Source organism: Myodes glareolus, chromosome 9 (assembly GCF_982192425.1).
Source record: "Myodes glareolus chromosome 9, mMyoGla1.1, whole genome shotgun sequence".
Lineage (NCBI taxonomy): Eukaryota > Metazoa > Chordata > Mammalia > Rodentia > Cricetidae > Myodes > Myodes glareolus.
Window position 1 is genome coordinate 78,464,670 of NC_142034.1, and position 25,092 is coordinate 78,489,761.

At 47.3% G+C, this 25,092-nt stretch overlaps 1 protein-coding gene across 1 annotated transcript in view; it reads right to left on the bottom strand.

Moving 5' to 3' along the window:
• Adam19 (ADAM metallopeptidase domain 19) overlaps positions 1-25,092 on the bottom strand; it is a 94,108-nt gene that overhangs the window by 40,459 nt on the left and 28,557 nt on the right. Inside the window, exons 4-5 of the mRNA XM_048435948.3 lie at positions 10,340-10,418; positions 4,579-4,655 (exon numbers count right to left, since the gene is read on the bottom strand). Coding sequence (XP_048291905.3) covers positions 4,579-4,655; positions 10,340-10,418 — 156 coding nt within the window. The remainder of the gene's footprint in view (positions 1-4,578; positions 4,656-10,339; positions 10,419-25,092) is intronic.

Consider the following 25,092-nt stretch of genomic DNA (forward strand, 5'->3'; position numbering starts at 1 on the left):
ACAGCCTTGGATGTTGTTCCTCTATGGTTGTGCATCTTGAATTTTTAAAGATTTAGTCTCCCCACAACCTGGTGCTCACTAATTAAGCTATGCTAGCTGGCCAGACACTTGCATCATTATACCCAGCTTTTAAAAAAAAAAAGTCGGTGCTGAGACTTGAACTTGGATCTCTGGACTTGTGTGACAAGTACTTTACCAACTGAGCTGTCTCCCCAGCCCTAGTCACCGGCTTTTACACTTGAAGGGGCCTGCCTCTGGAGTCTGACCTTGTCACAGTGTAAGGGTCCTGTCATCTGAGGGCTTATTCCAGGATGGGGCAGGTGATCATCATGCAGAGGAAAGGCATGGCCTTCGGGGGAGGACTTCTTCCTGCCCCCAGACTCTGCTCCTTCTCAGAGTCCAGGACTTCCCAAGCTAAAGGGTACTTTTATGATCTAGTCTACTGGGGTTTGAGATGTGAAGAAATCCCAGGGTGGGTAGGGAAGTTGCTCAAGAGCCACTGAGTGAGTTCACAGAAAGCCTGAGGCAGATCCTAGGTTGCTCATTTCCAGAGTCCTGGTTCTGGGCTGAGCGTCTCACCAACCCTGCTCTCCACACCCTTCCCAAGCACTTAGCAAGCTATTAAGATAGAGTGAGGCCCAGGGGAAGGACCAGTTTGGCCAAGGTGAAGACAAGGGCAAAAGTAAATGTGGAAGACAGAGTTGGGGGGGGGTGTCACACCACCAGGAAGGGGTGTGGCAGAGCACACTCAGGGCCCTGGAATGGCAATGCTGAACACATTCCAGTCCATGGTGTGCGCAGTTGGACACGTTATGCCCCACCCAACCTCAGAGACTCTCTCCCTGGAGGACCAGACAGGAGTCCAGGAGCCGGTCAGCCTGTCAAAGCAGAATTGCTGCAAGAGCCCCAGATGTTGGCTGAGAGAAATGCGGTGACCATCAAGCTGACCCATCAAGCAGATCCGGGAGGATTATTTATTGTTTATCGTTGAGAGGTTGTCTCTATAATTCAACTCACCAGTCTTTAGTATTTAAGAGTTTACGGTTCCGTTAAAGTAATGTGACAGATTCGTATGTACCTGAGATTTAGTTCCGTGTCGGAAACATCACAAAACTGGACTGCGTGCTTGGAATGACCTCGCTTGTACATAGTAGACAATGCAAGTCCATTATGTACACCCGAACAGTGACGTGAATGAGAATGGATTTGGGCGGAAGGATGGAGAAGGGCAGAACTTTAGTTTTTAGATTCAGTCCTGTACGGTTTGGATGTTTAACCCTAAACCTGTACTCATTACATAATGACAATTTTCGGTGAGTATTGCCTGAAAAATTAAACGAAAAAAAAGAAAAACCACTTCCCCAACAATGGACGGGAAACATACAGGTTTAGTCAAAGACATCACAGCCCCAGTACCGGCTAAACTTTCCCACAAGCGATCATCAGACCTTCTTTTTAGTCTGTGGGTTCAATGTGGAGACACATCCGTGCAGGCAGGGCGTTGTGGTGACATTTACAAGACAGGTTTTTAGTGTGAGGCAGGCTCGAGGGTATGGACACCTAACACCTTCAATGAAGTGCTGATTCCCAGCTGGGATGCTATGTAGCGATCTCTGGGGAGCACGTTCTTTGGACTACCATCTCTCTGACTAAGACTCTTCTGCCTCACCATGGACTCCAGAGGCAGCAGAGAAGAACTGAGCTCTCTGAAACCCTGAGCAAATCTCCTGAGCCAATCTCCTGAGCGAATCTCCCATTTAAACTGTTTACTTTAAACACTTAGTCATGAGCAGACTAACACAGATGGTTTGCTGTGTTTTTGATGAGATCCACAGCCTTTGATTAACCCAATTCCCAAGGTGACTGGGGTCCAAACAAAGTTATAAAACATTTTATAGTATATAGCAAGGTTCCTCTTGCCGAGAGTATTTCCAAAAGAATTCATAAGAAACTGGTAATTTGTGAGGTAAGTTATGAAATACAATTGGGAAAGAGGGGTGAGAAAGAGTACTGTCTCTCATATCCTTAAATGGTCTTTAACATTTGGATTTATTTTGCTGTGATCGGGTATGGTTCCTTTAATGATAAACTGACTTACAAAGTACTCAAGAGAGAAGAGGCTCCGGTAACCATCGAGCAGTGGTTCTCAACCTGTGGGTCGCGACTCCTTTGGTCGAACAACCCTTTCATAGGAGTCCTATATCAGATATTCACATTACGGTTCATAACAGTAACAAAATCACAGTTACGAAGCAGCAACAAAAATAATTGTATGGTTGCGGGTCACCACAGCCTGAGGAGATGTATTAAAGGGTCACAGTGTGAGGAAAGTTAAAAACCGCTGGTCTAGGCTGTACTGGCTTCATGTCATTTTCCACCTGAAGAGCCTGCCTAGCATATATCCTATCCTTTTTCTCCAGGCACAGGAGTACATTACCAGGAGAGATGAATGGTTGCTATGGAAACTCCCCATGGTGATATCAGGCTTCTGGAGCCCTGGGAAGCTATTTGAATTGAAACACTGCTGTCATTCCAGCCTCTGCTCCAGGGACCCAGTGTGGCCACCTTGCAAGTCTCCGGCTCTTAATTCAGCCTGGCCACAACCTCGTTCTCTTAGCATGTGGAAGGAGGAGAGGGCTGGGAAAGAAAGGCATGTAGACCCCACCAGATGGAAGCCTGCAAAACAGAACCACATGGGCAGCTCGGGGAGCTTCCCCATCAGCCCGACTGCTGGAATGACTTACAAGAGGCCAAGCCAAGTGCATTCCCACTGCTCCAGTCCCAGAAGGGACAAAGGAAGAGGCAGAGAGAAGCAGGTCACACCTGCTGGTTCCCTTTCCTCCTTCCTGGGACAGCCGTTGTTTACTTGCGGGCTGCAGGTGGCAGGCGCTGAGCCTATAAACACCACTGAGAAGCCAGTTGGCTTGGCTGGAGGAGGCCACTTGAGTGGAGGATATGAGACCACTGTTAATCACCTCCCAGCCAAAACTGATTTCCTGCCTAATTCCCTCAGGCAACGCGCCACACAAATGTGAACCAATTCATAAACAGACATGAGACCTGTGGCCAGAAGGGCCCTGGGTTACATCTGGGGGCAGGGATAAGCTAAGTCTTGGAACACATCTTGTGAAGTGCTGCAAAATCAATGAAACACGTAGTCTCCACCATACCTATCATTGGTGCCCTGAGGGCACAAAAATATAACGCTGCCATCCGCCAGTGTAGGACATGGCATACATTAACAAATGACAGAAGCAGCCACTGATTCAAAGAAGGGAAAGAAACCATCTCCTACCAGCTCCTGAGAGCCACCAGTGGGCCCGCCCATACTCCCAATTCTGCCTTTGGTAACACTGAGTGGGTAGATTATCAGTAGTGAGCGCCTTGGCTTCTGCTGGTATTCCTGGAGTTAGCACCCCGAGTTCAAGCACCATGCAGTACAGGCCATTTGTGTAGATAAGAGCCCAGATTTTTCAAACAAGCAAGTAAAGACATAGCATGGGGCTATGGAGATGGCTCAGCAGTTGCAGAAGACCCAGGTTGGATTCTTAGCATCCCCATGGTGGCTCACAACCCTCTGTGGCTCTGCCTCCATAGGATCTGATGCCTTCTCCCACCTCCCACCAGACACGTGCTGCTCTTGGCTCAAACGCAGGTAGTTTGGTTTAGGGACAGAAGGGTCACTGTTTTCCCAAGCATCATCTAGTTGGAACGCTCCAGCTGATTTTCTGTCTCAAAAATTTCCTCTCCTTCCTTGCTACACCTCTCTTCCCTGACGTTCCAATTCTGGCTACCCAACCTGAAAGTCCTTCTACCATGGAGTGAACAGGTGGGAGGAATGAAGAACGTTAACTTCAAGTCTACCAACATCTCACTTGTTTTCTGTCCCTCCTTGCTTTCATTTCTAGGATCTCACTGACCCTGGAGGGACTGTCTCCTCATGGTTACCCAACTCCTAGAGAGACATTTTGCCAGCTACAGTGCCTTTCAGTATAAGCCAATCAAGAGCCCAGGGTCCAGCTACCATCTTGTCTTGGTTTCTCTCCCTCTGGGTCACGATCCACCTACCCATGGTGTTGGGTACCAAACGACTTCATGGACCCCATGTCCCAGAGCTACTGAAGTTAAGCAAGCGGCCACTCCTCAGCCTGCTCACCAAGCTCATCCACTCCTTCCCTACACTAACCCATGTGCCCCCTGCTTCCTGTCTCTTCACACCCCTGGGCTTTCCCACGCTTCCCATCATGGATTAGCACACCTCTTTCTACTGTGACTCATTGCCTGCCAGTTATACCCGACAGACAGCTCTTTATTGATGCTAAGGTTCCAGTCATGGTTGTCTCTTGACTCGTTAGCCGTACCATTCCTAAATAAGAGAACTCAGATCTTAGCACATCAAACTCGTCACGAAAGGGAAACCCAAACCCAGTGTCTGTGTCACAGCTCACAAGCTTGGCCCCGGTCAGAGTGTAGACACATCCCCAGGGGCCTCCTGTCCAAGGCCCTTGCCCTGGGTTAACCCTGCCCATCTTCCTGGGGAGTGTACCATTCATCCCCAGCAGCTTCGGGGTCTCTTACCTAATTCCCCGGCAGGTGCTGAGCGTGACGCTGGACTCTTCTGCTTCCCGCACAGTCCCGTGGTAAAAGCAGTGATCCTGGCAAACAGAAAGTGCTCGCGTCAAATGGCGCCGATGAACATGACCATGTTAATGTCTAGTGAACGACAGGTGACGGCTTAGTTCCTTACCAAGCCTGACCTTGCAGGATCTTATAACCTGCGAAAAGCTTCCAAGTGACCTCTGTTTGGTTCTTACAGGAGCCTAAGAGATAGCACGAGGCAGACATCACCAGTCCTACTGAGTAGACGGAAATGTTGAGGCTCACAGGTTGGAGAACCCAGTTTCAGATCTGACATGTCAGCCTCAGGGAACAGTCTTCTGAAAGATCCAGTTTCTCATTGATGTCACCTTTGTAGCTCACTGTCGTGGGTTGGATACTGTCTTCCTAAAATCCTTATGCCCACCCAGAAGCCCAGAATCTAACTTCATTTGTAAATAGGGTTTGACCATGTCATTAAATTAAGATGTGGTCACAATCGATGAGATGAGAATAGGTCATAAATCTAATGGCCTCATCTACCTAGCAGATGAAAGGACACAAAAGATATATAAGGGGAGAAGCCACCAAAAGACAGAAGCAAAGACAGATGTGATGTAACACAGGACAAGGAGCACTACGGAGTTAGAGGAAGAAAGAGAGGACTCTTCCCTGGAGGACTTACAGAGAGCACAACCCCTTCCAACAACTTGCTGTTGGACCGTTAGCCTGCAAAATGGAGAGAGAACCAATTTCTCTTGTTTTAACCTCTCCATTCACAGTACTTTGTTAGGGCAGCCTCAAGATCTGAACACAGCTCAGGATGCTTGTCCTCCCTGAATCCCTCCACACCTGGACTCTCCTCCCTGGGAACCTAGCTCCATGATGCCTGATGCTATTCCCTCGTCATGACGCCTCACAGGCATCTGGTCCCCAAAAGCCAGCTGGAGCTTTCCATCTTTATAAACACCGAGAACCGCCACATGCAGGCCCTGGGCAAGGCTTCAGAGATGCCGTGAGAAAATGGACACGCAGCTCTAGTCCCTGGGGTTTACAGCCTCGTGGAAGCAAGTCGTCATTAGGAAGCTGAGGTGGTTTGAATGAGAAATGTATCTCCTCTACCCCCGCCACAGTTCAAGTATTTGAACACTTGGAGATGCTACTTGGGTAGGTAGTACAGCCTCGATGCAGGAGGTACATCACTAGAGGACAGGTTTGGGGTTTTATAGCCTCCCCCACCTCCAGCTTGCTCTCTCTGCTTCATGTTTGTGGCTGACGATGTGATCTTTCAGCCTCCTGCTCTGGCTGCCTGCTGCTGTACAGTTATGGACTAGCTTGCCCTCTGGAATCTTAAACCCAAATAAACTCCTCCTTCTGTAAGTTGCTTCAAGCCATGGTGTTTTATCCCAGGAACAAAAGGCAAGTGATACAGACGTCAAACTCACACAGCTACGGATAAAAGTTTGTGGTAGCAGAGAAGGGTTTGCTCACTCGGCTGATCACAGCAACCAGGAAAGAGTACTTCAAAGAGTGCCTCGTGCCCATGTGCTACACCAGACTGTCCCCCTCCCCAAAACAGGTGGTCAGCAATAGGGGTAAGAATGGATAAGTCAGCCAGAACAGAGAGGTAAAACTGGGAATAAAGCCAGATTCTTAAAAGGGCTTCCCCAACACCCTGAGACTAAGCGGCAGTCACAAATTCCCAGGCTAGCCCTGCATAACAAACAACCCAAGTATCTCATCTCCAGAATGTGCTGTTTGCAGTTGTTTCCTTGTGGGGGGATCCAGAAGGCAAAACCACATATCTGAGTTCGCTTCTCTCCCACCTCTAGTCCTGAAAAGAGCTCTGTAATTAAACTAAAGCCGTTTGTCACAGCCAAACCAGCCTTACAATCAGGCTCCCACATGGACCAGCAGTGGAAATGACTTCTCTGGCCTTCCACTTCTTTAGCCTTTAACCTCAGGAGGGTCATGAGCGTCCACTATACAAAGGAGCTGGTTGGACTGCTCCCTAGCCCAAAAATAGACAGCAAATATTAGTAGCCAGGTTTTCATTAAATTCTTTCACTAAAGATAAAGCATGGCCTCAGGGGACTCAAAAGGCCACCGAAAGGGCTGACCCACATCCACAACCTTTACTATTTCTATTCTACATCCTATTCATCTGAGCCATACAGCTAAATCAGGAAGCACAAGCCAAGCCCACACCCCTCTTGAGCTCTTTCTCTGGATTGCAGGTACCGTTTCATCTACCTGGGCTAGGGGAACTGGAGGCAGATCGTCAACAATCAAGTTCTAGACCCGGTCCTTGGAACTCAAGAGTGTGGCCACAAACCCGATGTGTAGAACACTGACATTGAGAAGAATGGTCAGCTCTCCCTGGGAGAGGGGACCAGGCCTGCACAAGGAAAGCAGAGCTCATGGACAGTGGAATGACTGAGAGTCAAACATTCAGAAATGGAGGTGGAACACTGTCCCTGCTGGCTCCTTCACAAGTAGCGAGAACTTTGATCCAGACGTAGCTAATGAAGAATTGGACCTCTTCGGCTCTCTGGCTGACGGCTGCAGTGTGCACATTCCCCTGTGCTCTCTGCAATGGCATGTTCTGCAACTGTCCTGTGCTCTATCTATAATGTACAGAGGGCACAAACACATGTGGCCAGAGTACCTGTCACTCACTCTGAGTAACTGCAGGGGCTCCTACCGCCTGATAAAAGTTGCTTATCTGTACTTTCATTCTGATCCCAGCTTTATAAGGCAGATATTATTCCCAGGAATTTAAGGGGGAAACTAAAGGTTAGTCCCAGCTTCCGGGCTAAGATCTAAAGAGCTTTAGCGAAACAGTGATGTGAAAACCTGCGCCCCGGCATCTTGGCCCTGAACCCAGTCCGCTACCATTCCCAACCAACGCAGAATCAGCACCTGGCTGAATTCTTTTGCCAAAGCTGTTCTACCCTCTAGAAAGTGGGCATGCTCTGCTCTGGGTCTTGCCTCTTTCAAGCACAACCAAGTTACTTTTCCTCTTCTCAATCCCCTCAACTGTAAAACCCGGAGTTAGAAATCATAGTTATAAATCCCCATAAAAATCGGTGACTCATCTCACCCTTCCATAGCACTGAGTCAGTTACCAGCACAACTAATTTCTGCGATTGAAAATAACAAAAGGACTCAGTACGGTCCACAGGGTTGATTAAGGCCACACAGCTAGTGAAAGCCAAGACCGCAGTCCTGGCTTCAGATCCCAACCCCTGTAAGTTTGGCTGTTGGAACACATCCCCAGACCTGTTCCCCCAGTAACCTGACCTAGATTAGGGCTGTAACCTACAGGGCCGGCTAATGAATCTCGATAAGATTCCCAGAACAACTATTAAGTTTGAAGGCCCAGCACAGCCCTCAGCATTTAGGCCAAGGGCAGCTATGGATTTACTCCAGTCCCGTTTCTCCTTGGTTTCTTAGTTTCCAAATGAGAAGGCTGACTGGGAGCCCCCTGGGCCTGGGTGGGGACTTCACAAGAATCCAGCAGTGGAGGATGGAAGAAAATCCTGATCTTGGCCCATGGTTCAGTCAGGATCTGCTTCAGCCAGCAGGGCCTTCAGGAAGGAGGGGGATTCGGGGGACCCGGGGACATCCTCTCCCCCTGCTCTTCTCTGAAAGACCCTTAACACATCTCTGCTTGGTGCACAGGGTCGGGAGCACAAAGAGCAAGTCAGAGCGGCCATGAAGTCATTGCATTCCGCAGCTCTTGGGGCTGAGGGGGCCACCCGGGGGGCTTTCACTGCAGGAAGCATGAGCTCATGGCAAATTTGTGCCCTGAGACCCATTCTTGACTTATGGCTATGGAGGTGGGAGGGGCTGGACTCAGCGGAGGGAGTTTTTGTGAAATTGTAATGGCTGTGGGCTTTCTCCACATGGCGCTTACCCAGCCCTTTGCCCGTTCCTATTCCTGGAAGCAGAGGACAGAAGTCTGAAGGAGGGAAAAGCTTGGGCTAATAAGGGGCTCTGCGGAGGTGTGGGTCACAGCTGGACAGCTTTCCTGAGAAGGCCCAGACTGCCCGCTGCTGTTACTGGCCACACTTCCAACTTCTTTCCCACCCAGGAGAATCATGGGAAGAAGTCCCACTGACCTTCACATCCCCTCCAGCGATCCAGCTACTCTACTGTAGACCTCATAGATGAGTCCAACCTTAAAGGACCCATCCTTTCCCCCATCCCAGGGAGTTTGATAAACTAAGCTAACCTGCTAGTAACTGCCAATAGCTATCTGGTTAGACATCCGCACACCAGCAGAGATATTTGAAGAATATTACGTGGGAATCTATTTCCGTGGATACTGTTAGAGGGATCCCACGCAGAGGAACCTCTCCTGTTCTCCTCCATCCATGTCATACATCACATCCCTTGCCTCAGAACCCCAAACACAAAAGGTCAGTGTAGCTTGTGCTCCTCCCCTTCCCATCACATTTCATGATCCCAGGCTCAGAAGCCTGGGTCTGGTCCAGCGCTTCTCCCCTGAGACACCACTGGGTGGACGATGGTAGGATAAATCTATGAGGCCCTGCTCTGTGTCCAGTAAGATGCTTCGCAGAGTCCCTGGCTTCTGCCCGTGAGATGCTGGCGACATCCAACAATCAGCAAGCATGTGCAAGTGTGCCTTGTAGGCACTGCTTCTGCTTGAGATCCAGTGCTCTGGGCCTGTGAATTCTAACCGAAATCACCATGGGAAGCCAGCAAATCATGACACATAGAATTTACTATCGTACACATCCTCCAGTAGGGTATAAATTAAGTGAAATAAATTAAGATGCAAAACCATTTTCAAAATGATGACTCTTTGATCATATGTAAAACTTTCTCACTAAAAACAACTCTGAAGGGGAAATGTTCAGTATTAAGACAACAGCAACATTTTCTTCTTTATGAAACATTTAAATTTTTTTATTTGAGTGTTTTGCTTACACATATGTATGTGCACCACACATATTCTTGGCGGCCATGGCAGTCAGAAGAAGGTGTCAGAGCCCCTGGAACTAGAGTCACGTATAGTTGTTAGCTGCCATGTGGGTGCTGGGAATTGAACCCGGGTCCTCTGGAAGAGCAATGGGTGCTCCTAACCTCTGAGCCACCTCTCCAGCCCAGACAACAACAACATTTTACAAAGTTAAATAGAGCGTGGAAGTGGTAGTGCATGCCTTTAATCCTAGCACTAAGGAGACAGAGGGAGGAGGAGATCTATGAGTCTGAAGTCAGCCTGGTCTAACTAGACCCCATTTCAAAAAATTCTTGATGGTTTACAATTGCATTAAAATGGTATGATGTTAATGTAAATTTGTACACACAATGATAAAAAAAAACCCCGCAAAACCTTCCATTTATTTTTAAAGATTAATCAGCATCTAATTGGATGAGATGACAGGACAATGAGTAAATTACCCCTCTTAAAGAGAGAGTCTTAGCGTATGGTTAGTTAACACAGGCCTAAGAAATAATGTTTACTTTGTCATGGTTTACAGGGATTTTAACCAAGGCAATTTAACCTCAAACATTCCATCTGTTTGCTTTGCCATGTTTGCCAACAAAGGACAGGAAACAACTAGGAGACAACAGACTTAGCTTCTGTTTGTGCTCTCGGTCTTAAGTCAGGGGACACAGTCCTTGAGAGAAGGGCTGCCTCCATTACTTATTTCCTTCACCACAAAGAGCGGTACCCGAATAAGGCAGCTGCTGATGGACATGCGTAACTCACCTCGGACTTCAAGGTGGTGGTTTGAGGGTTGCCACTTGCAGTGTAGCAGGTTTCTGTGTAGGCTGGAGCAAAGAGGTGTCTGGAAAAAAAAAGGCAGACATTTGTATCTTTTTGACAGATTCCGTCTTCCTGGTGATGGGGCCAGTGACTTTAACTGAACCAGGAAAGGCGGCCCCAAACTAGAAGAAACTGGGTGGCCATTAAGGAACCAAGAAACAAAAAGAAAAGCAGGAGGAAATTTATCATTGGTTTTATATTCAGAGATCATCACTCCAGCCAGATAGAATAGACAATACTAAACCAACTATCTTGATTCGTTTTCCTGGGTCCTGCAAATGAAAATGGACATGCAAACACATCCACAACATCCCATGGCCAGGGGACCCTATTGTGAAATTCACCTGATGCTTCCAATATTGTATACGCGAATTTTCAGCATGGGGGCCTCACTTTTTCTTTAGGAGAATAACCTCTGCAAATGCTTTTGGTAGGTTATCGATCAAGAGGGTCCACCTGGTCCTGGCCTATGTTTTAGGCAAAGTCAATGGAGTGCCAGGTCTGAGCAGATGACAGGAAGAGTCATGGTCCACGAAGCTGCTGAGGCTGCTATTTATCCCTTCTGTGGGTCAGATCTCCCGAGACCTGATAGCTCTGTTGGTCGCCACTCCAACAAATTCCCTTTTTCTTTTCCAAATGTGGATACTGTTTTCTCTCTCGCCATAGACCCTTTGAAGCTGAAGTTCAGGATCCCTAACCATAGGAGATACAGAATAGGCTTCCTAGAAATTCCTCTCAAAGTGAAATGAAAAATAAAAGAACCAAACAGATGTTTCAATTAACAGAACCGATCCTCAGAAAGTCAAGGTCAGGGAGCAAAGTGGTTTCTGATTTCTAATGAAGCAAAACATAACAAATTCAAGGATGACAGAAAGAAATGCATATTTATATATAAATGTAGAAAATTTAAAAAGTCACAGGGCATTTCAGAAATATATGTATTTCTCAATTCCATTTTAGTGAAAAACTAAATGTACCGCGAATGCATGTACTAAAAACAACCGGCAAGGCCAAGAGTCCTTCGTCAATGCTGACTATCTCGGGGGAGAGCAGATTTCCCAAGACAAGTTACATATTGCTACAATTAAAAAAATAACTTATCAAATATTTTGAAAACAGGAAACCTAATCCAAAACTCCTTTTAGAAGAAAACACAGGTTGAGGCCAGAAAGAACAATGAAATCCGCAGAGACATTAGATTTCGGAAGAGGTGACACTTCCCAGGGGGAGGGATACAGCTCCAAAGTCGAAGCCGGACTTTTCCCACCCGAGGATGCAGTCAGAAGGCAGAAGACTCAAGAGTTAGCATTCGGGCTTGAAGAGAAGCAGAGAAGCAGAGAAACCCAAGAGGCATGTGTCAAAGCAGAAAAGCCCCAAACCCAGCTGGCCCAGAGGACTGACCAAGCTCATTTTCTGTGTAGCATCCAGAAGATTCAGAGCAGAGTCATTCATGGTGGGAGGGAATTCAATGGTTAGGTCTCCCAAGCTTGTGTCTTCCCAGCACTCGCAAGTTTACTCAACGGACGATTTAGTTAACTGTGGACAAAATTCTGAATAGTTCAGCCCGCCAGGGGCTTGGGGGCATGGTCTGGGATAGGAAAGACAGGAGCCTTGATTCCAGTCACTATCTGTTTACCTCCCTCTCCTCTGCTTCCTCTTCCCAAGAATGAGAGCAATAAACCTACCAAATAAAACAATATAATGGTACAGGTAGCAAGCTGAACACCAAGCACGGCAGAGTGGAGCTGGGTAGAAAATAATGAGTATCACCATTGCTTTTATTTTAGTCTAACTGTTGGAAACAGCGTCTGTAGCCCAAGCTGGCCATGAACTCATTGCGCAGCCGAAGATGAGCCCTGAAGTTACGATCCTCCTTGTGGCTACCTCCCAAATGCTGGGAATTACGGGGCGGATGAGTGACAACATGCCCCGATTTATAGGTGCTGAGGACTGAGCCCAGTCCTCATGAGTGACAGGCCGGTATTCTCAGCCATTAAGCCACATTCCCTGGTGCCTCCCTATTGCTTTTAGCAAGGCTTATGATAGAAGGACCCAGAAAAATGACTGGATTTTCTTGTCTCTCTCTAACTCTGCTCAGCTATTAATTCGCCCCATATGTCACTTAGGAGAGACGATGAAAAGCAATTAGCTCATTCCCATGCTCCATTTCCTGGGTTGTTTCCACAGGCAGCATAATGGACGGCTGGTCAGACGTTCAGAGTTTAATGGCGTATCCTGGGTGCTAGTGGACAGATGTAAATTTTCCCACAGGAAATGCGCTTGAGGTAGATACACATTAAGCTTATTCTGTGTCTTAACAGGGGGGAAAAATCACGTATCTGGCAACATTAAAATGAGCCAAAAGTGGTGAGAATGGGGGATGAACCAAAGAGAATGACCCAAAGGGAGCCTCTGAGGTATCCACATAGTCATAGGAGATGGCTTTTCTGCAGCTTAGTTGGGGGGTTGTCCTCATTGGCATAGGACTCTTGGAGTCTCAATATTTAAATTACCTGAGAAAATAAAACAGATTTCTCACCAGACTACATACTCCCTTGAAAGCAGGGACCACGGTTGCCTTTAAAAGCTCCAACTAGCTTCCAAAGCAGGCAATATACATTTATCCTGAACAAATGTGAATCAACGAACAAATGGCCCTCCTACCTAGTATAAGAATCTACCAGATAGTCGTTCAACAAGAGAAACTTCCAGAGACTGGTAGCTCCTGAAGCTACCCGCTCTGACCTCAAGTCCTTTCATAGGTAAAATTCTCACCCTGAATTTAAAATGACCCCACTGTATCCAGCACCTACTGGCTTCATCCTGTCTATAGAACCCAAATCTGGAGGGTATAGCCTGTTCCCATTGCTACCTAACCACCATTTCTAAACAAAGTCTACTTGAAAAAACGCAAGTTAGGAGCTGGGGAGATGGCTCAGGAGGTAACAGGCTCCCTGCATAAAGGCAAGGACCTAATTCCCAGCAATTAAGAACAACCCAGTGTAGCAGCTTGTGTCTGGTAACCCAGAGCTGCAAAGGCAAAAACAGGATTCCTAGAATCTGCAGGTCAGGAAATCTAAAAGAAATCAGTGAGCTAGAAACTCAGTGAGATCCTACTCTCAAAAAAATTAGGTGGAAAGCAACAGAGAAAGACCAGAACGGGTACCCAAGCATCCACTATGTGCAAAATGCAAACTGCAAAGAATATGGAGCCACACCCCAGACCTACTGCATCGAAAAGAAACTGAGACTAGGGCCCAGGCTTCTGTCTTAACATCTCCTCCCCACAGGTGATCCCGATGCAAGAACAAGCCTAGAACCAACACCCTAAACCACAAGTTTCTGAACAAACTTCAGAAATGTGTACACATATCTGATGGTCCAAGCCCCCTCTCCTTCCTGCCTCCACCGCATCCTGGATTGACACAAACTGCCGAGGTTACTCCCCGCCCACTTAACCGCTAGGCTCTGCTGTTACTGCACCTTCCCAGCACACCTGAGAGGTAGGGGCTCTTACCGTTCCTACTTTGCAAACCAGGGGCCAGGAAACTCTAAGTGGCCACAATGTTGGTGGAGCTAGATTTCAACCCCACATCTGAGAGCCAGACTCTTTCAGCAGCTTGTTGCTCTGAGCCTCTGAGATGAAAACATAAAACCAAACCACTGCCTACAACTTGTATATCAACAGTGATAATAACGATAGTGGCCCTGAGGTTATATAGCGTGTCGTGACCAACGCTAATTACGCCCACTTGGACATGAATGTCTGCAGAGAAGAGCCATGGGGTGAACAAAGCACAGGGCAGGGACAAGTTGAGCTAGTTCTATCCAAATAGCCCTTCCCCTACATGGGTTATGGATGGAGGTCAAAAAGGTCCCTCCTTCTAGAAGCAAAGGGGTCATGTTTCATCACCATCTGTACAATTTTACCAATGGGGGCAAAGCACTGCTTTCAACGACTCTCCACTGGCCCCAAGAGAAAGTTGAATATGTTCATGCACCCAGGCAGGAGGATCCCGGCCCTGTGCTCAGAACAAAATTTGCTGTTATTTTCCCAGAGAGGAGACCACATGCACGGACGCTAAGTGGCCAGCTGTCCCTTCTCTAGCTACATCTTTCTCTCATCTCTCTGAGAGGGGGCTGGCTCAGCATGGTGGCAGGAAGCTGTCTCTTACCACTGGCATGAGGTAGGGTTTTCAGGAAACGACTTGTGAGTTATGGAGATCCAGGATGAGGGGGAGCCTATCCAAGTTTCCCACCCTCCTCTCTCCCCCACTGGCTTTGCGAGAACAACCATTTCTACCGTACTCTCTTGCCTCCAGTCCTGTTTTTTCTGCACTAAGGAGCACATGGGTAGGCAGAGAGTAGCAGAAGGGTCTCTGTCACGTCTTAGTCATCACGGTGGCAATAGCAGATGGCCAAACCCTTGTCACTCAACCCCGAAGTCCCTAAAAAGCCTTCATTGTGGGGCTGTAGAGATGGCTCCGTGCTTAAAATCACTTGCTGCTCTTGAAGACCTAGGTTAGGTTCCTCACGACCCACATGGTGGCTCACAACCATTACTCCAGTTCCAGGGGATCAGACACCCTGGTCTGGCCTCTCCAGGCACCAGGCATGCAGACTGTGAACATATAATACATGCAGGCAAATACTCATACACACAAGGAAAAAATAAATAATTTTTTTTAAAAAAAATGTGAGGTCCACAGGGAATTGATAAAAAGTTTAAAAAAAAATGAAAACACCCTGAATCTCCTGAAGCCAACCTAAGAAATTAAACTGCACCCTCCTCACCACCCACCCCCAGGCACTCTCCTGGGAAGAACAGCATCCACCTTGGCAACCTAAAACCACTAGAACAGCCAAGACCCAAAGCATAGAGCCTTTTCTCAGGTTTGTGGCCTTCCAAGGCCCACCAGCACTCTTGCAGAACTATATGTTAACAGGAGTTTCAGATGGTTCTCTTAGCTAAAGCCCCCCCTCTCTGGAGCGAAGAGTTCGGAGCTCAAGATGAATCTACCACCCTGCATCTTCCTGGTGCACAGCCCACCCTTCTCCACCATCAGATAAAGCAAACTGGTACAAAGTGGTAACAGCTTCAAGCCACCTTGAAAAACAACCCCTTCCCATGCGCTCGGCAGGAACAAACATTTCTCTGCTCCTTCCTAGGCTATTTTTACTGCTGCCCCTCCCCCCTGATCTAGTTCATCCTTCTGAGACTCTCCAAGTGTCTGGACACATGGAGTTGCAGATTCGCAGATTCGCAGATTCGCTTTTCCCCACTGCAGACTCGCTACCCACTATTGCTTGGCCTGGGGTTGGGGGTTGGCCCTCATTCTGTCCAAGTTGGTCACGTGGCTGTCTTTTTTTTTTTTTCCCCTCACACTCTTAATCCAGCCGAATCACTCTACCATGCCAGGAAAGACTGTGAAAATGAAAATATGAAGCCCCAGAACCCACCAGGACCCACTGAGAATTAGATTCTCTAAGGGACCAGTAAGAAATCTGTCTTTAATAGTTTTGCCAGGTGATGCTTTTTCATGCCCTGGGAACGATCCTGCTCTGTTGGGTTTACTTTAACTTTTGAACTTTTCTGAGTTTCCTTCCTAGTCTATTCACCTCCGTCACAAAATCTAAAAACAAGCCGGCCTTTAATCCCTGCACTCAGGAGGCAGAGCCAGGCGGGTCTCTGAGTTCAAGGCCAGCCTGGTCTACAGAGAGAGTTTCAGGACAGCCAGGGCTACACAGAGAAACCCTAAATAAACAACATAGAAATAGGTACTGTTTTATGTGCAGGTTAAAAAAAAAAATCTAACAGTGACACCAGCCCACCACAAAGGAGCCAAGGGTGTCCCTGCTTTGGACACTTCAATAGGATATTGTCTACAAATGTGTCCAGCTGTTTTCACAGCTATGTGATCTGAAGGGGGCTGACTGTACACAGATCATCTACACCCTGAATGTTTTGAATTGAGTGCCAACTGCATTAGACTGTCTTTCCAAATCACGAAACAAGGCAAGGATGACTGTGGGTCCTTTTAACCTCACAGGACTCTGAGGGAGGAGAGAGACTGTCAAGACACAGACTCTAGGAGGCCCAGCCAAGTTTCTCTAGATGCCATCAAAGGGTCCCAACTACAGTACACTACTTACAGTGAATTAGGGTAGCTCTCACACACCCCTGTAAAACTAGATGTTCTCCTATAAAGGCTTAGTGAGGGGCTGTAGGATTGCAAAGATTTCCATTCAATAGAAAAGATAACACTAAAGGCTTTGTTGTCCCTAGGGTTTAACCAGCAACTCAGCAATCCTTTTTCACTGTAAATTAAGTATTTTTATTATTTTTTTATTTTTTTTGTTGTTGTTGTTTTTCAAGACAAGGTTTCTCTGTAGCTTTGGAGCCTGTCCCGGAACTAGCTCTTGTAGATCAGGCTGGCCTCGAACTCACAGAGATCTGCCCGCTTCTGCCTCCCGAGTGCTGGGAGTGTGCACCACCACCGCCCAGCACATTAAGTATCTTTAATTCAAAATGTTTGGGACTGAAATGTTCCAGGTAGCAGATATGTTGATTGCAACGCTGGGGGTGAAAGCCTGGGCTTCGCAGACGTTGGGCAAGCACCCTACCATCAAGCTATAGCCACAGCCTTCCGGATTTCCATTAAATGGAAGCGGTGATGCCCAGGACTCCCTGGCATTGGAAGCATTGCTGAGATTCAGGAAGGGTTGTTCTAATGGAATGGCCTCTGCTAGTTCACAGTTTGGATGGACAAAAATCAAAAATTCACATGCATGATTTTCTTTCATTTTGTTTCTCCAGAAGGGTAAAACTAAGAAGAAAAAGACAGCTAGAGCTGTTTCGGAACCAAGCTTTCCAAACCAGCACTCTGCTTGATCTTCCTCTGACTCTAAAGGAATGGAAACAGATTTGCAGTCCCGCTGCCAAATAAGGCACTGATAAGTCCAGGGGCTCACAAGCACAGGCATTCCTTTGTGAGGAAACAGAAGAACCCTGGAAGGCTGTTCCCATGGTAAAGAGCTGAGCCCTCCACCCACCCATTGGCTAGGGGACCAATGCCCAAAGCAACCCTAAAAGCAAGATGGTGCCACTCACCAGCCCAGCACTCAAAAGCCCTAAATGATGGGTATTCTGACTTTAGGTTCCTACTAAGGACATCACTAAGCAAAGCATTAAAGGAGCACTCCTCTCCATCAGCAGCTTCTCATTGTATTTTCTGATGTACACACACACACACACACACACCAATAGTTCTTGGTCCTGTATGTTGCTTCTATGTTGTACTCAACGGACGTCAAGGTGAGCACTATTTATCCTTCAGCCGATGGGATCTTCATTTAATCCTCTCCTTGTCTCTCTCTTGGCTGTGGCTATGAGAACTATCCTTCTGTACGAACAGGACAGGGCTGCTGCTGTCTCAGGATCAGGCAAGTTTATCTGGCAGGAGACCTGAGGGGCCCAGGAAGTGGTTCACCCATAAGACACCCTATGTAGCCCATCCTGGACACTTACTGGAACTGGCTGCTTAAGAATGGTTTTGGGGAAATTAAATTTTCTTAGGAATACAAAATTATAGACAGCAAGAACTATCCCCTGATAGCAGCCTGTATGGTAACCAGTATTTAGTAAGTAATCACAGTCATTGTTCATCAGATTATCAGAAACCTACCAGGGTGTTGGGGAATTAGAAGGGGGGTGCAGACTAGATGGCCATACTATGAAGAAGGGCTTTTAGAATGAGCCCCAGGGGAATGGAGGAGAGCAGTTTCCAGAGATCACCAGACCTCTGAAGACATGCAGAAGGGAAGACCAGGTGTATCTGACCCTGAAAAAGAAAGAAAGAAAGAAAGAAAGAAAGAAAGAAAGAAAGAAAGAAAGAAAGAAAAAAAGAAAGAAAGAAAGAAAGAAAGAGCAGCTATCTGAGAACCACAAACTTACCTGCCTCAAAGACGGTTGCTTCTGGTTAAGTATACAGGACCCATGATTCTTAGCATCTCAGAACATAAGTGAATAGCATTAAAACTTGAAGGGCCTCCTGGACCACAGAAGACCATTGTCCCAACCTGCCTAGCATCTGGGCCAAGTTCTAGAGATGACAGTGGCCTAATTTGCTTTAGCAAAAAGCTCCTATCTCTCTGTTCTACTGTACTGACTGGGGTACTGGGAATCAGTAGAGGCACTTGCTCTTACTTGGTCACAAGCCAGGACTGGCATCCACATGTCATGTCAAGGGGCACCTGTATCTACCAGAGCACCCCCATCCAGCATCAGCTCCCAAAGGGTCTATCATCCCTGATCCTGCCCAAACCAAGTGAGCCGTCCGTATCCTTTCCACACACTTTTGCATGGGACAGAATTAGTATGCAGGCCAATGAATCTACCACGACAGGACAGTCTTTGCATCCTACCCTCTCTGCTCAAGTCTTCCCCTTTTACAGATAAAGGGTCTGAGAAGGGTAAAAGCAACGTATCAACATGGCAGTTCTAATTTGTCTCCAAACCCAGCAGTCTCGACACCCAGGAGTATGTGCAATACTGGCGGTAGTTAAGTCAGGCGTTGAGTAGAGGAAGGATGTTCGCTCAGTCTCACTCCTGTTCGGTATCAAAAGCAAGGGAAGAGGGTGTAGAAAGCCTGTGTTCCTCGTGTCCCGATTTCATCACACACTTTTAAGTGCTTGGCTGTACTCCAGGACCTCATCTGCGTTCCGGATCCTATAATGCAACCCCACTCATACCACAAATATTGACTAAGGCCAGTCATGTGCCGGGCACTGTGCTAGGGGATTGAGACTCAGTCCTCAAAGGCAGGTACCAGTTCCCTACCCTGTGGGGACCTGCCTCTCCCAAGATGAAGCTCAGAGGAGGTGAGTCATGAAAGCACCAGAAAACAGTTGAGTGAGGACCCTTAGCAACTCGTGAAGAGCTGACGGAGCATGTGAAGGCAGGTTTTACCAGTAAGTCCCCAGAAGGTCCGTCCCCACTTCACAACCCACCTTCCTTCCTTCTTAGAACTGGTAAGATAGCCAACTTTCAGTTTCCTCTAATAAGCTATATATAAAATTATCATGGAAGAGTACATATATGTGCATATGTATTCCTGTGTGTGACTGTATCGTGTGATTTTTGTGTGTGCTGATGGTAAGGTTGACCCAGATGCCGGGAACACGGAGTCCCTGGCTCCACTCTTCCGGACACGTTTGCACATCACACACCTAAGAATCTACACGGACTTTTGCATTGGTGTGTAAACCCTAAATCTAGGATTTGGTTAAGTCAAGCAATAAAAAGCTTCAGAAACAGGGCCCCTGTTAGCCCTCCCAAGCTTAGATCACCCTTTCCTTTATCCCTCCAAAGGAATCCTTTTTCCCAGAATCCCCTTCTCCAGAAAGAAGGTTTTGAAGAGAAAAAAAAAAGAGAGAAAGAAACCATGCTTGATATAATGCAGCCATTATAGCCACTTGGCCCATCTGGACCTCTCTCAAGGGAGGCTGATGCAAGAGGAGACTATGAGGTCCAAGCCAGTCTTCTACAAACATGCCCCCCTCGGGGGAGGGGAGGGAATACATGGGGGATATGCAAGCGACTGGAAAAGAGCCTTGAGTCCTTGAGTCATAAAGACCTGAAAAGACCCAGCTTGGTGAAGCTGAGAAGAGCCTAGCCAAGCTCAACCCACTCAATGGTGTAATTGTTTGCAACTAAAGCTAATCTGAGACCCCAGAGAGGCCCCCAAGTGAACTTTCTGCTGTTGGATTGGTAAAGGCAGAGACTCCCCAGCTCCTGGGAAGTGAAGTACTTAAAATTTTAGAAGAAGAAGGGTTGGGGAGATGGCACGGTAGCTAAAGGGCTCGCTGTGCAAGCCCGAGGGTCTGAGTTTAGGTCCCCAGCATTCACTGCTGGGAGATCGTGACACAGAAAGATGCACGGGGGCTTGCTGGCCAGCCAGTTTAGACCACTGGTGAGCTCCCATCTTGGAGAGACCCTGTCTTTAGAAGCAAGGTAGCAATGAACAGCAGAGAAAGATACATAACTCTATGTATCTCTGTCTGCAGAGACACATGGTGGTAACTAGCGATCACTACCTTTATCTAATGAGAAAACCAAGATCTGAATAAGAACCTGGCTTATACAGGGTTCGGTCACAAGCTAAGCACAAACCCAAGGGACATGACACTATTGTTCTATCTATTACTCAAGCTGAAAGTCACAAGATGGTCCCTGCATTCATCCACGCCCTCTTTCAGCCCGTAGTTGCCATATCTCCCCATCTCTATGACTCCATCCTTACAAATCTCTCAGCAACCTATCCTCCTCTCTCCGTGTGGGCCACCAACCCATCCTCCTCTCTCTGTGTGGGCCACCAACCTATCCTCCTCTCTCCGTGTGGGCCACTAACCCATCCTCCTCTCTCCGTGTCCCCATAGCAGACCTGAAACTACTTGGAGCTGTCCTAACTGCTCCTTATTATCACTTCCCACTGCCCTCAAGATAAAAAAAAAAAAGCCTGCAAGACCCTGCAGAGACTCATTCCTATACCACCCCCACCCCCAGCCCCGGACCTATCTTCATTTCCTTCCTCCTGTCCTGTCCTAATCACAGAGGGTTATCTTCACATCTTCCCACTGGTCTTCGGACCATTGTTTCTCTTACAAGGGCTAGCGGCACACACTAAAGCATCACTGAGCAGACTAGACCACACCACACTCCTTCATTTGTCGTTCCTGGAAGCCTCCGATACCCTGAGCTAGGACAGTTCTACAGCACCCTCTGCTTTCTCCACGCTAGCGGCCCCCCTTGTTCTACTATAGCTGCTTAAGTGTCTTCTCCACTAGACACAAAGCCCCTTGGTGGCAGGGGCTGTTCCTGCTACTATGCTACTACTAATCCCAAGAGTACCAGCCACACAGTTGACACTCGTGAGGTTTGCTGAGTGACAGGAGAGAAGGCAAGACAAAAGGAAGAATTCTTAATGAAGGCTGAGGAGATGGCTCTGGAGATAAAGTGTCACCAGGCAAACACACACATCTGACTTCCATCCCCAGAACACACATTTTTTAAAAGCTGGCTGCGATGGTGCAGAGTCTTTAGTCCCAGTGCTGGGGAGGCAAAGACAGGAAGATCCCAGGGCTCACTGGCCAGATGCCTGGGGAACTCCAGGACAGTGAGACGCCCCTGTCTCAAAAACAATTAAAGCCGGGCGGTGGTGGCACACGCCTTTAATCCCAGCACTCGGGAGGCAGAGCCAGGTGGATCCCTGTGAGTTCGAGGCCAGCCTGGTCTACAAGAGCTAGTTCCAGGACAGGCACCAAAAACTACGGAGAAACCCTGTCTCGAAAATAAAAAAAAAAAAAAAAAACAATTAAAATTTCAAAAAGGTGGGCGGTACTTGAAGACCCAACAGCCAAGGCTATCCACTAGCATACATGTGCATGCGCACACACACAGAAAGAGAGAGAAATGGAGCAGGAATATTGATAACACACACACGGGGTGGGGGGGAACGGAGCAGGGATATTGATTAATTCTCAATGAATAGTCTACACTCAACTTAGACCCCTAGTGACTCCCACTAGAAAAGACAGGTCTCTAAGCTAACATTCACCCTTAGCTGAGTTTGGGCAGGAACTGCAACTTACCCCCTACATGTCCAGAGACCATTTAGTTAGTATTCAGGATCTCTCTCTCTCTCTCTCTCTCTCTCTCTCTCTCTCTCTCTCTCTCTCTCACACACACACACACACACACACACACACACACACACACACACACAAACTGAGCACTAAATAGAGAGAATGCGAAGCTTACTTCCTTAAAATCAAAATACATCCTGGATAAAATGTAGATTCTCAGACAATATCAGTTCAGGTTCTGGATCCCCCCAGAACAGTCATGATCCATTGTCCAACCAGAAAGTCGAAAAGGGAGAAAACAGCTCGAATATCCAAGGAGCGTAGCTTGGGTATTTGAGTTTAGCCATGTTTTTGGAGGTGGGAGAAAAGGAAGTAGATGGTGGAACTTGAAGTGCTCTGCCCGTACTTCCATATGCACCCCACCACCCAAGCTAGGAGGACACCATCTTGGCCTGTGCTCAGCCCTTTATAATCCACAGACTCCACGGATACATAGCCGCCCCCTGGGACCAATCCACATTTCTCTTTACTTGGCAAAGATGGCGGGGGGGGGGGGGCACTTCCCATTCAAGAAACACAAAGCAGGGTCTAGCTGTCAAATGACTGATCTTCAAGCATACTCCTAGACATCCCGCCTGCTTTCCCAGCTGTATGTTCTGTTAGAGGCAACAGAACCCAACTCAAAGGCAAAAGTAGAAGAATAAAATACTGAGCTGTCGTCTATCACCGGAATCCTCTGGAAGCCCAGATGTGGAAGGAGATCAACCTTAACACATCACTAATGAGCTATCTCAAACAATGAGGCCACTCAGGAATGCTGGATTCCAAACAGATGACGAAGATTTGAGTTCGCCTTGATCTAGACCAAATATTTATATAGTATCTTTTAGGTCTGAATTCCTCTCTTGTTCCTCCATTCATCCCGTCTCCCTGTGTCATCCAAAGCAGTCTTTCATCCTCAAAGACTGAGCTCCAAGTATCCTCTCAGGGAAGCTTCCTAGGACCCCATCACAGACAGAGATGCTCTCTCTCCTCTTGGTTCTTCAACATTTTACTCAACTCTGCTTTGTTATTGTTCCCCGAGAACAGAGCAAAGATATCTGTTCACATTTTTCACAGTCCCTAGCATAGGACTACATACAGAGGTACTCAATCAAGAGTCCCCAAAATCAAGATCATCAAAGAGCCGAGGCTCAAAGGGGAAATCTCATTAACTGATAGATAAATGGGTCATTCCTTATAAGGTGGTGGTGGTGGTGGTGGTGTGTGTGTGTGTGTATGATGAAATACTATATATATATAGCAATTTTATATATATAGCAATTTTAAAAATACTAAAACATGCCACACCATGTATAAACCTCAGAAACATTAAGCTAAGTGTAAGACCCAATTAGAAAAGAGCACAGAGGCCAGATGGGATGGTACGTCCTTGTAGTTCTAACACTTGGGAAGTGGCAGCAAGGAGGATCTAGAGTTCATGGCTAGCTTTGGCTACATAGTGAGCCCAGCCCGGGGGGGCATGAGAAACTGTGTCAGAGAGATGGGTGGGAATAGATGGAGGGGGGGAAGGGAGGAGGAGAAAAAGGAAGGAGGAGAGCAGGCCAGAGGAGTAGGGGAAGGAGAGAGAAAGAGAAGGACCTATTGTCTAATAATCTTATATGAATCACCCAGATTAGGCAAATCTAGAAAGAGCAGGTTGAGGTTTGTGAGTTATAGACTTACATGGAAAGAGGCAGGAAGGACTGACTCAGCGAAGCATCACAAATTAAGTGGCTCCAAAACCAGAAGTTTATTACCATAGTCTAGGGTTAGAAAACCCATGTTCCCTCTAATGGCTGTTGCCATTAAGGGAGGGAGCCATTCCCATCCTGGTTTTTCCTTATGGCACTGGAACTCAGCTCTTTGCATGGCATTTTTCCCATGAGCATGTCTGTGTCCTGACTCCCCTTCCTCCAAGGAATCTGGTCACACGGCCTTAGGAGTCCACTCTATTCATCTTGACAAAACACATCTATGACTCAACTTCCAAATAAGATTACTGTGAGTAACTGGGAACCCAGGCTCCAATGTAAGGATGTGGACAGATAACAACTCAGTGTATTCTGCAACACTGCTCCCAGGTTCTTCCTGGGGTGACGGGAATGTCCCTAAGGTTAGATTATGGTAGAAGTTGCCCAGCTAAAAAACGCCAAACTAATTGCTTTCAGTGGCTACATACAGTAGGTATGGTGGGATGCTATTTGAAAATGAAGGTAGGTGAGCCTGGGTTTCAGAAAACACCATGGGTGGGAATGTATGAAGAAAGGATGCCAGTATATAGAAAGGCTAAAGGTAATTCATCTTCATGTGTGCATGTGTTACTTGTAAGCTCCCTTGACTTGGGTCTTTCCTGTCAGGGAAGCACCGTCCAAAGAGTACAAGTGCACTACCCACCCCAGCACTGCTTATGAAACCTTAAAAAGAAAAGGCAGGCACAGCCTGAATGCCCACTGCTAAGAAATTAACCCAGGCATCTTGGGTATTGCTAAATCTGGATCATGATGGTTATTCTTCACCGTTGACTTGGCAGGTCTAGGAATTGTTGATGAGATAACACTTCGGGCAAATCTAGAAGTTTTCAAGAATGTTTAACTAAGGAACGAAGAACTACCCATAGGCTGGGGTTCCACACAGAGTAAAGAGGGGGAGAAAAAGGAAGAAGATGGGCTGGGGTCCTGAACTGAATGAAAAGGAAAGAGGGGGCAGAAGAAAAGGGAGGGGGAGGAGGAAGAGGATGAGAAGGAGGACGAGGAGGAGGAGCAAAGCTGAGCATCGACCAGCATCCATTTCTCTCTGCTTCCTGGCTACAGACCCAAATGTCACCAGCTCATGCTCACCTCGTGATGTCCCACCATGGTTAACTGTATCCCCGCAGACTGAGAGCCAGAATAAACCCATCCTCCTCCACTTGCTTCTTCCCAGTTACTTCATCGCAGCATTGAGAAAAGCAAGCAGGTATTTAAGGACTTACTGAATTATTTTTGTGAACTTGATCATTTTTCAGTTTAAGA